The sequence below is a fragment of the Andrographis paniculata genome, unplaced genomic scaffold, assembly GCF_009805555.1.
Source record: "Andrographis paniculata isolate CXL003 unplaced genomic scaffold, ASM980555v1 Contig77END, whole genome shotgun sequence".
Lineage (NCBI taxonomy): Eukaryota > Viridiplantae > Streptophyta > Magnoliopsida > Lamiales > Acanthaceae > Andrographis > Andrographis paniculata.
Window position 1 is genome coordinate 4,134,324 of NW_026137614.1, and position 12,703 is coordinate 4,147,026.

Sequence of the window (12,703 nt, forward strand, 5' to 3'; positions counted from 1 at the left end):
ATTGCAAATAAAAATACAAATAGTATATAATTCTGTTTATTTATGGCTTTTTTTTTTTTTTTCTTCGAAATTTCTTGTACTATGTAACTGTCATAGTTTCTTATAAAATACACTATTCTCCAATAAAGTATTACATTCAACTACCAAAAACTAAAACATGTGTGTTTTGTTGTTTTTGTATTTGGTTTATGTGTTTCTTATAATTAGGTGAAATGACAATTAATATGATATTTTATATAAAAATTTTATACTCATTCCGTCTCAATTCAATATATATATTTTATCACTTTTTTTTATATCAACTCAAAAGTATCTATTTCATATTATAGTTTAAACAATCGTACCAATATTAAAATATATTTAATTTATATATAAATTATAAATATATCATTGCATATATACTATTTTATTAGTTATGGATAACCTAGCGGTGTAGGGATGGACTTATGACCATGATGTCACGGTTTCAAACACCCCGATATGGTTTGTCTAGTGTACGGATGTGGGTAATGTGCTTTAAATTTTTTTATTATTATTATTTATATGTATAGTAAAAAAAGTATATTTTATTTTACTAAAGTGAGCAAAATTTAGGAGTCGGGAGGAGTAATAAATAAATTGAATTGAAAACCTCTTATTTTCTAAAACGGTCCTAAACTAAATCCCCTTTTTTTTTTTCGGATAAAAAAACAATCAAATTAAATATTTCTTATACATCATGACTCATAGTATTTATCATTTATCATTTTATCTTATTTTACAAAATACATTTCTGTATAAAAAAAAAAAAAAAAAAAAAAAAAAAAAAAAAAAAACCTAAACACATCTTCAATACTGTAATGCCAATTAATCTCCTAATTAGGCCAAAAAAAGAAAGAGCAGCGTGACATGATTATTCATTTTGAATCTTCAAATTTTATTTCTTAATTACTATATATATATATATATATATATATATATATAGGGATGATGATTATTATGAGGATTTATGTGATGCGATCCACCGATGGATGGATCAAATTATTTAATTAAATAATCCCACTAGTTATCAATATAATGGTGAATATTATTACAAATCTATTATTATGTATGGGCACTCCACTTAACCTTGCCTCATTTGGTGGATTCCCCTATCAACACATTCTATTACATCTATATATATATATATATATCGTATGTATCTATCACAAACAAATTCCACCAGCCCATTGCTTATATATATGATTCTTGAAGAGATCGACTTTTTATAGAGATATAGAGCAGCAAGCTAAGAATATCTGGTAACCATGGAAAACCCTAATTTTCTCTCTCCCCCCCTCTCTCTCTCTATATATAAATATATATATATATATATATTATACACACACACACGTAATCTTTGTGTTTACCCATGCATGTATATATCGAAAATAGTTAGAGTGTTTATTAAGGATAAGGAATTACTCACTGATAACACATAAAATATAGACTGTCAGCACATGATTTGAATTAGTACAACGCGTGATGTGTAGATATAGATTGTTACTATATGTTCTCAGTTCATATTTTATTATGTTAACGTAGATTTTTATGCAGAGAATCAATCGCAGTATTTGCTATGTGAACTATTGTTATATATTATCGATTAATATATATATATGTTGTGTTTGTATTATGTTAACCTACACCATTAACTATCGATTTAAATCGTATGTGTTGCTGGTTTAAATATCTTTCATGTACAATAATGCATGTACTGATTAATCCTAATCAACACTGTAATCGTCGCCTTATTCCATTAACCAAATATATGGTTTGGATGCAGGTCAGGTTAGTTAACAAATTAAAGAAAGATGGCGAAAATAAGAGTGGGGCTAGTGCTGATTGCCTTGATGCTATTAATAGTAAGTTGCCGTTGCTCGGCAGTGGTGGCGCCGGGGAGGATGATGATGGATCGAGAATCGAAGCCGGTAATGAAAGAGGATGTTGTTAAGTATGTGGAGAATGAGAATAAGAATGAAATGAATGATAAGTTGGATGGAGACAATCACCATTACTACTCCATACCAGATTTCAACAGGAAAGGTGGTGGTGGCTAATTCAGTTCAGCTCAAAACCCTAGAGTGAGAGAGAGAGGAGAGAGAGATATCTGCGTGTACTTGGAATGAATAATAACAATAATAATCACTATTAATTGTGTGGGTATTATGTAGCTAGTGTATTAGTGATGGAGTGGGCTTGCTCTTATAACTTTATGATGATCGATCACTATTATATGTATGTAGTGTTTATATATATGTAATAAAATGTTGTTTTGTTATTGTCTAATACTTTTGTATTGTTGTGAGCGATTAGGGTTAATGATCGAATAACAAACATAAAACGTAAAGAATATACAGATTTACGTGGTTCACGTACTGGCTACATCCACGGACAGAAATTGAGAACAAATTTATTCACAACGGCACAGGTTTCGTATTCCTAAATCTCTTTAAATAAAGGATGCGTTTGTTTGAGGGATTTGTGAAGATTTACGCTATTCACCCAATTTTTTCCCCCAAAAAACGTCAAATCAAATACCTATTTTTTATTTTTTATATTATACTAAAAATCAATTTTACATTCAAAACGTCACATCAACACCTATTTATATCACATCATATAACTATTCAAATTCAAAATTTTTACTATTTAAATCCCAACTCAAAATTCAAACCCCCAAACAAACACGCCCTAAGAGAATACATCGGCAAAGTGGCAAACTAAATTAGGCGAATCAACATATATATTGTTTACTTTTCATTCATCCACTCACAATATATATATATTTTCCTTTTTTTTAAAACAAATTTTGTTCTTTTATCACTTCAAATTCAAATCAACACTATTTATTTTGTACATTTTTTAATAAAGATATAATCTAACCACAAAGCAATAATCATTCGGGAAAGAATTACGACAAAGGAGATTAGAAGTTGGGGACATCGTATCTGTCTAAGATGGTCCCTAATTGATGCTTCGGATCTCCTGATAATATATGCCTTAATAGGATATTATAATTATTTTTTTTAATGAAAATACAAATAACAAATATCATTCGAACTTGTGATGATGACTTAATAGATAATTATACTAATTTATATAATTAAATTACATAATTAATATAATTAGACAAAATATATTTTTAAGCATCAACACACGTATTGAATTTTTAATTCAAAAACCTGATATGTGCTGTAAAATATATCTAAATAGACTTAACAATATTTTGATTTTTTTCCTTAGAATTTTTTGATAGTTTCTTACTATTTTGTTTCGACCTTATCAATAAAAATATATTTATTCTATCATAAAATATTATATTAAATTAATATAAATTCAAATTCAAATTCAAATTCAAAATTTCAAATTAAGAAAATCTCCAAAAAATACACAATTGACCCTAACTTGTGACCCACAATAAATTGTGGTGTAGGCCCCAAGCCCTACCAACCGGCCATATAATGCTAACATTACATTTGTAACTGTGTGTATTTTCTTTTAAAAAAAATAAATATACATATTTAAAAAAAAAAATTAATATATTATATATATATTTTTTATATTTCACATAAAAAAATATATATATACTACCTCCGTTCCATAAGAAATGCATTATATGTCTTTTACGTCATTGTATTTAATATTAAAAATATCTTTATATTTGTATAATTTACTCTGCAAATGTCATTGTACTTGTATTATAAGAGACTAATAGAATAATTTTGTTATTTTTTTCTTAGATTTATACTATGTATTGATATAATAATTAATATTTAAATATTAATAAGCAAAAAATTAAAATTATCCAAATCTCAAACATAAAAAATAAAATTTTGATTTTTTTTTATTTTTTGAAGTGAAATATAACAAAAAACAAAAACTAATGTATAAATAATGAGTATTACTAATGTTATATAAATAATGAAGCCAATAGACAATGGTGATGGAAATTAAGATGATGTTACGACCAGAATATACATGTGATAACAATAAAAAACAATAATCAAAATAATATATATTTTAACTAATGTATTTTTGAATTTTTTTTATTAAAAGATTTGAATCATTTATATATATATATATATAAGTATGCCTTATATGAATTTATGAAATTATAAAAAAAATAATAAAAACATTATTTTACAATCCTATCAATTTTATAAAATTTATATCAATTGATAAATAATATAATTAAATTTGTAAAAATATATCTAAATTAATAAATAAAATCAATCAAACAAATTTATAAATCTTCTAAATCCACGATTTTTTCAAAATAAAAAATAAAAAAATCTAATATAATTCCTATATGAATAAACCCTTTATTATTATATACTCCACATGCTGATTAGGAATAATTAATAGAATTTCAAATTTACAAAATATAATAACAATAATAATAATAATAATAATAATAATAATAATAATAATTTTTGCTGCTTCTATAGGGATTAAAAGAGAGAGTACATCACATACATATAAACATGAAATGCATAAATCCTCTCATACCAAACCTAATTAAAACACAACTTTTCAAATTACACTTACCTAACCTATATCATAGCATCCCTACCCTACTAGTCTTTGAGGATTGAATTCCCTAAGGTTTTCTTCTTCTAGCAACGTCGATCTTAGCCCAAAAAACACAACCTTACTTATTTCCTCAACATACCTTAATTACCTACACTAAGTGTAGTAGTTATCCGACAAAGTCCCGAATCATCTGACTTCCGAACCGCAGCCGCACGTTGTGCTCCGGCTGTGGCCCCCGTTGCGCATTCTCGGCCCCCTGCCGGAGCCCCAACGTAAGTGACACGGCCCCCACGCTAAGCCCCCCGATCTCGACTCCCGGCATCCACCCCATCAACGATCCCCCGATGCTCGACGGCGCGTGGTATTCGATTCGAGCACACTTTTCTTGATTCCACAAGCTTGTGCTCGACGGCATGCTCGACATTGCGGCGAAATTTTGCGTATCGTCGTTGTTGTCGGTATTCGGTTGATCGATCGGCTTCCCGGCTTCGACCATCCCTTTACTCTCGAGCATGTGTATTTCTTCGACCATCGGCTTCCATAGCCGAACCCGGGCATTGATGAACCAGTTGGAAACCTGATTTTGATTTAAACGGAAACCCGATAAATGTAGTTAGTAATAAAAAAAGTTCGAACTCCACCGGAAAATAAAAAAAAATTGTGCGATTTTATCGATCTTACTTGGTTTCTAGTGAGGCCGGTTTGCGAGGCAAGCATATGCTTGTCCGTGTCCGTCGGGTACCTTAAACAAGACAGCGTAAATTTCAGTCGGGGGCCCGAATTATAGTCCATTTTTAAGATCGAAAACTTTGGTTTTCCTTAAAACTCTAGCAAGTGGTATCAAAGCTAATCCCTAGATCCAACGGCGGAGATTCATCCTCACAAGATAAAGCATAAAAACTTTGGTTTTCTTTAAAATCCTAACATGTGTTATCAGAGCAAATCTCTAGATCCAACGGCTGAGATTCATCCTCATGAGATAAAGAATCAAAAACTTTGGTTTTCTTTAAAACCTTAACAAGTGGTATCAGAACAAATCCCTAGATCCAACGGCTGAAATTCATTTTTACGAGATAAAGCATCGTAAACTTTGGTTTTTTTAAAAATCGTAACAAGTGGTATCAGAGCAAATCCCTGTAGATCCAACAGCTAAAATTCATCTTCACGAAATAAAGCATAACACACCCATTTCGGCGCATGCGTCGAATATGAAAAATAATTTCTTCTAGAAAAGCCAGGATAACTTACGGATGAAGAAAATGGTCGAACAGCCAAGCGCGTAAGATCGAGACAGCTTGGTCGGGTAGGCCTCGTTGCGGCCTCCATATGTGCTGGCCATCGAGAAAACCTCCGACGGCGGCGCTCCGTTTCTGCTTTTGCGAGCTTTGATCGAAGAATTTGAGCATCAAATTGCTAGGATCGTCTTTGCTGTTGCTTGTCCCGGCACTGGGTGCCGGCGGGTCCTCGCCCAAGGCATTCCGTATGCTTTTTAGTTGATCGATGATTGCATTTCTTAGGCAATGGAAATGCTTCGACACCATTTTTAGAGCCGAGGAAATGTATGGCGTGGCGGTGCTGAGACCCGCCACGGTTTCGAAGGATGAAACCACCATTTGCATCTGTTGGTGATACTGCTTGTACCTTTTGCAAACCTTGTGGAAACAACGATAGATTGTCATAAAACTTCGAGTTTCAAACATGTAATAACAAAAACAATCATCGTTGGTACCACGAATATCGAGTATCGTAAAAGTTAGATGTTGCATAACAATTCCGAATAACTACAAAAACATAATAGACACTTTTCAAACTTTCGACATTATTCATGAACAGAGGTTTTTTCGAAAAAAATATCAAATCAAATACAATTTTTATGTCACAAAACTAATAATTTTTACTCATTCATTCATAATTTTGTGGAATCTACAACATTATCGTTTTAGTCCTTTAAATGGAATGTATTCGAAATCCAAACATTCTAACATGGACACGCGAACATTGGCACTTATTTTCACTAGTAAAACAATTGATTCTTACGATTGAGATAAAAAAACAATCCTTAAAACAATGCAATGGATGATTCGAAAAACAAATCCATCAGTGATTTAGTCCTATCAAGATTAAATCCAAAACCCAAGATATGCTTAGAACTTATTAAAACCACAATGTTCGATAGCTAAACTAGGAAGTGCGCAATGAAGTTACTTAGCAACTACACAGAGCAGTAAACAATAAGCACACTTAAGGCAATAAGCATATGTTTATTACAAATCAAATCAATTACACAAACTCTAAATGATTGATAAACAAAATAAACCTAAATCAAGTAGTAAGTGATCGAGACGGTCATTTAACTAGGTAGTCGGACCCATTACGCTAAGGATGTCCTAATGCAGTTTCACGGTCATTGATCCCTATTCGACGCACTATTTATACGTTCTAAGCGTCCGACACAAGTACATACTTTTACCAAAATCATGTCAAGACATCACATTTCAGCAAATAATTCCTGCTTAATCCTATCATCATTTTCCCAAAATCACATAATTCACACATGATCCAATCTGAAAAATCAAAACCCACAAAAATCAAACTCATATGCAATAGAAACTTGTCAAGATCAGTGCTATAAATTAATATAATGAAGCATTGAAGAAAACCTACACAAACCTCATCCTGCAAATACAGTAGCTTCGCCTTCTTCTGCAGATTCTCCGGCGGCTGTATAGAATCAGTTCCACAATTCAGGGCCCTATTCTTGCCAGCTGCATCAATGGCGACAGAATCACCATTAGAAACCCTAATTTCCTCCAAAGCCTTACCAGCACCATTACCGCCATTGTTAGGCCTGTCAAAACAGCAGAGCTCTTCCAGTAATTGCTGGGCAGGCTTCAGAAACTTCGAACTCCTAAGAATTGTTTCGTAACCTGTGAAGGGGCCGAGGGGCCGGGGGTTTCGTCGAGCTAGGGTTCCCAAATCGTGTCGACCATAATTCCCCCAAATTTTGGGGAGATTCTCAGGTTTCAAGTTTCTGTAATCATGGAAGCTTGGAGATGATGAATCAGCAGCAGCCTGTAATGGAACCGATGAAAGGGACAAGGAAAGGGCCTGCGTTTCGGAAATGTCGTTGGTACCTGTCCAGGTAACTTCACCATCGCCATTGTCGTCGTTGTTCCTACCTGATGAGTAATTGTTCAATTCCTGGCCCCCAAATTGAACCCTACCGTACGGATGAACATTCGACGAGGAGGCAATGACGAGTTCTTGCAATGGATTGGGGTTGTAATGATAACTCGGGATGGAAATATCATTACCAGGATTTGATTCGACAACAGGATTATCATTATTATTATTACCATTATTGCTGTTGTTGATGAGCTTGAAGGAGGAAGAAGACGACAGGCCATTTCCGACAAAGATTGGGGGGTAGTTTGATTGATGAACGACCCAATCTGAGGTCGATTGTGAGCCAATGCTTTTCCACGTGCTAAAGCACTGTGGGTCACCACTACTCGCGACTGTGTTTGGAATCGGAAACTTGAAATTATTACCTTGCGAGGAATTCGCCGGCGCCGGAAAATTCAGCATCTGGCCGGAGCAGTACTCGTAGGGAAGACCCTCCGGCTGCTGGATTTGATCCTGACCGTCCATATTGTTCAGATGATGATGATGATAAACGGTCTGGATTCTCAGCCTCTCCCGACGGCTTTGCTGCGCTATATGAAACTCAGGCCTGAAATTACTGCTCATATCCATGGCGGAAATCTTTAATTTACCCTTCTTGATTGTAGTAATTATTTATAGCGATCGAAAAAGACAATCTTTATCCATTTTTACAGATAAACGAAACCCTGAGGAAGAGGATGAAGTAGAATTAAATATTAAATGTGGTCAAAACATGGTACAGAAACGAAGAGGGAAATCTGAGTAAGAAACCAGAAAGAGAAAAGAAATACTAAAATTAAATTAAATTAAATTAAAGCAAACAGTGAAGTGAATAGACAGCACTGTTGAATCGTATAGGGAAATAGGGGAGAAGAGAAAACTACTGATAACCCCATCGCCATTGCCAGAACTGGAAAAAGCTTGGAAGAAGGAGCACAAAATTATTGGACAATATACTGTAAATGCACAGTAAAGTAGAGCTATAGCTTCTAGCGTATTAAAGGTTTTTAGACATGGCGTAACGTACGCCATTAAAACCCTAGAAGAGATTTCTTCTTCTTGTTCCATGAACAAAAGATCCTTAATTTGCAGAAAACATTTTCAAGAAACCCCAAAAAGATACGGCAACTGTTAATTAATTTGCTGAAATTAATTAATTAAGAATAATAATTAGAATATTTAGACGACATATATAATTAACCTAACCTGTTTGATTGAAGTCGAGAGATTCTTCTTCTTCTTCTCCGATGGGAATTGAAGAAGATGCAGAAGAATTGTAGGGTTGGGTTAAGTAGTACTACTGTAGGAGGACGACGACATTAATTTAATGAAATCCTTGATTACATCGACGATTATTATTACAGGAAAGAGATGGAATAGCCGTTACAACTGACGGCGAATCTTGAAGATGAACTGTTGTAAGAAATGGATCCATCCATCCATCCATCAAATTGACATGGATGGATGTTGGAGAAAATTCTTGAGGGATTGAAAACCTGTGTTCCTAAATGCTTCTTTTCTTCTCCTATGGGGTCTACAAATTAATGAACTAATAATTTTTTATTTTTTTTCTTGTAATATGATAGTTCGCGGCTACTACTTGAGGGTTGCGTTTCGGGTAAATCCTCGATTGAAGCGCTTCGGATAAATCTTCTATTCAATTTAATAATTTATAAATTAAGTTTGATAAAGACAAGTCACGCTAGATGAACATATGTATAGATTATTAGTTTGAATAAAGCAATAACTAAAGAACAGCCGTCATCGTCCAAATTTAAACTTATGATCTCACAATCACATGTTCATCCTATAAATTAAAGTTGTCAAAGTCTTGGATTTTATTGTTGGTAGTTAGGTTTCGAACCATATAGTACTTCATTTATCATGCAAATGTATGATTATTTCACCGGAAGCAAATTTTAATAAAAATAAATAATAATTATTTTTTTTATTATTATAGTAAAAAAAATACAAAAATATAATAATTTTTTTCTTAAAAAAAATATAAATATTTTTTATAACAATTCGAAAAATAAAATAAATATAAATTTGAATAGCGAAGGAAGTAATAAAAATTGAATGGGATCGAAAATAGATAATTATGGGGTACTGAATTAATCAAATTAAAATTACACAAAATTTATTTCTCTATCGTAAAATTGTGTCAAATTTTTATATTTTCAAAATTATATCAAACTCTTAGTATTTCACTTGCACGCGTCGATATTCTGAAACTTATTCACATTTTTTACACGTATATACTCCCCTCCATTCTATAACTATGTATTCATTTGTTTTTTACACGGAGTTTTAGAAATATTAGTATTGTATTAAAATATAATAGGAATAAAATCAAAATGACTAAAATGACCTTATTAGTATTATATGATATAAATATAATAATATTTATGTATTATATTGAATGAATACTTTATTATGAGACAGATAAAAAAAAATGGATACTTTTATTACGAGATTGATGGACTATATGTCAAACACAGTTAATTTACGACAAGAAAGATTAGACTGAGATACAATTTTGTAAAATTACAGATAAATTTTGTATAATTTAATTATTAATTAATTATATCTGATCTTTAATTTAATTTAATTGGATATATCTGACAATTGAACAGTGGGGTCATTAATGGAAAACGCTGTTGAATTAATCGCATCTTCTGGCGGTTCGCCATTTTTATTTATTTATTTATTTTTTAAAAAAAAGAGGTGAGGTGTGTCTTTTACATGATGCTTTATTTAATGCTAAAAGACAGGATAGAGAGTACTGCTCTTTGTCTCGGCTCTACAATTTTAATAAGGTCAAGAGCTGCCAACGAATATCTGTCCAATATATATTCGGGATAAAAGAATATTTTTAAATTTTTATAATAAATTAAAAATAATTGTATTTTATTTATCATTAAATGTCAAAATAATTTTGATATATTTTTTTTTTACTTTATATGTGTAATATTATATTTATAAATTTTATAAAAAAATTATACTTTGATATTATTGTTTTTATTATAATAAAAAATTAATATTTTGAGTGAGACAAACAAACTTAATAAAATAAACACTTTCAGTTGGAACGAAAAGATATTTTATCATAGGTTTTTATTATTCATATTTTTTTTCCTTAAAAATATATAATCAAATAATTACTTTTCTTTTTTTTTTATATTATACTACATATTTATTTTATATTCAAAATATTGCATCAACTTCTATTTATAACAATATTTGTAAACCGAGCCTAAAGAAAATATCCATAGTATTTTTATTTCATGCTTTTTTGTTTCAATTGAAAGTGGAAAAATTGGAAAAAGATATCCTCCCAACGTATATTTAATTATCACTTTTATCATTTATTTATCCCGTTAGTAAAATGTATTTTAATATATGCAAAAATCGTTATTATTTCCGACCGCGCATGGCTACAAATGGAACAGCCGTCGTGTGTTCATGACGTGCGGCAAAAGAACATAAATAACAATTTTGTAAATATATAAAAAGTACGAGTAAAAAGACTTTTTTACCCTTGTGAGTATATTAGTGTAAAAAGTAGTTGCAATCGTGTAATAATAATGAAAAAGTAAGGATAATTTTACAGTTATTATAAACAAGACTATTGTAATGATATAGTTATTTATAGAAATGAAACTATTATTTTGGGACGGACAAAAATTATAAACAAAACTATTGTAACGGGACATATGAAGTATTTTTTTTAAGATTTTATCATTAAAATATTGAAAACTTTGATTTGTTACAAATATTATCAAAGTTTTTGTGACTATTTTAAGTTCCATAGAAAATAACATAAATGTCTTTAACATTTTAAATTGTTATAAATATTATCATGATCAATACTTGTGTGTCTTTAAAATTACGATATAAGTAACAATAATATTCATAATTTTTTATTGTCATTGAATATTACTTACAACTATTTAAAGTACAAAACAAAAACATCCTCAATATTTTGATTCAAATATTGTACTTCCTCCGTTCCAAATACTATGTTTGTGTTACAGTTTCTGTTCATCCCACATACCATGTCACTTTTCTTTTTTGAAAAATAATTACACACTTTAATCTCATTTTAAATTTTTAAATTTTATTTTTTTTAATTTTAATTAAACTAATTAGTTATCTTAATCTTAATTTATAATTATTTATATTATAGGATAATTATTTTCACTAATACATTCTTAATTATCTACTAATTACTCTCCTCCTAAAATATCGTGTATAAACCCTATATTCTTATGGTGTATTTGTATGTGAATTTTAGTTTTTTTGTTTGAATTTTTTAATAGTAAAATTTTGAATTTGAATAGTTGTTTGATGTGAAGTGATGTCTTAAATGTAAAATAAATTTATAGTATAATATAAAAAAAAAAAGTAATTGTTTGATTTAATAGCTTTAGATGGAAAAAAAATATAAGTAGTAAAAACTTTTGATAAAATCCACAAAAGAACAAAACATATCATTGGTCCCAACTCAAAGTATTATATTTAGTATTTGTATTTCTCATTCAAAAATATTTTTTTTTATATTTTAGTAAAAATAATTATAGACTCATTCCAAATACTATTAACTTTTACTTAAATCACAAACAATTATTACATATATAGTTATTTTATACATAAAGTCAAATAACAAAAATATTCAAATCTCTTATACATTTTCAATGATCAATAAAATAGTATTACCTCCGTCTGAGTTTCAATTAATTTTTGCATATTTTTTTTTTAATATTAATTATTATATCAAAACGTAGTACAAATTAAGAAAATAATTGCATAAATACTTCAATTATTGTCGTATAATATTAACAAAATGATATTTTTACAAAAAATTATACAAATATAAAAATATTTTTAATGTTAAATACAATAACGCAAAAGATATTTTTTGAATTGGGATTTGAATTGTAAAAATTTTGAATTTGAATAGTTGTATGATGTAATATATATA

General features: G+C 30.0%; 1 protein-coding gene and 1 long non-coding RNA gene across 2 annotated transcripts; one reads left to right on the forward strand and one right to left on the reverse strand.

The window, feature by feature from the left end:
• The first annotated feature begins 1,102 nt into the window (after positions 1 to 1,102).
• LOC127239380 (uncharacterized) lies at positions 1,103 to 2,087 on the forward strand. The gene is made up of 2 exons (XR_007836118.1): positions 1,103 to 1,280; positions 1,805 to 2,087. It is a non-coding gene; the product is annotated as an uncharacterized LOC127239380 (long non-coding RNA).
• A 2,355-nt stretch (positions 2,088 to 4,442) lies between these two features.
• Positions 4,443 to 9,240, reverse strand: LOC127239357 (BEL1-like homeodomain protein 8). The gene is made up of 5 exons (XM_051257464.1): positions 8,926 to 9,240; positions 7,225 to 8,405; positions 5,803 to 6,206; positions 5,236 to 5,296; positions 4,443 to 5,131 (listed from the first exon to the last, which is right to left on the reverse strand). The coding sequence occupies exons 2-5, from the start codon at positions 8,308 to 8,310 to the stop codon at positions 4,721 to 4,723; spliced, it is 1,962 nt and encodes a 653-aa protein (XP_051113421.1). The 5' UTR covers positions 8,311 to 8,405; positions 8,926 to 9,240; the 3' UTR covers positions 4,443 to 4,720.
• Positions 9,241 to 12,703: the final 3,463 nt, after the last annotated feature.

Excerpts from the sequence above, each read along its gene's own strand:
- LOC127239357 (XM_051257464.1), bottom strand. The coding sequence starts at position 8,310 with ATGGATATGAGCAGTAATTTCAGGCCTGAGTTTCATATAGCGCAGCAA. Across the intron at positions 6,207-7,224 it reads TACTGTATTTGCAGGATGAG|GTTTGCAAAAGGTACAAGCA; the intron begins GTTTGTGTAGGT and ends TGTTTCCACAAG. Across the intron at positions 5,297-5,802 it reads TTCGACCATTTTCTTCATCC|GTACCCGACGGACACGGACA; the intron begins GTAAGTTATCCT and ends GTCTTGTTTAAG.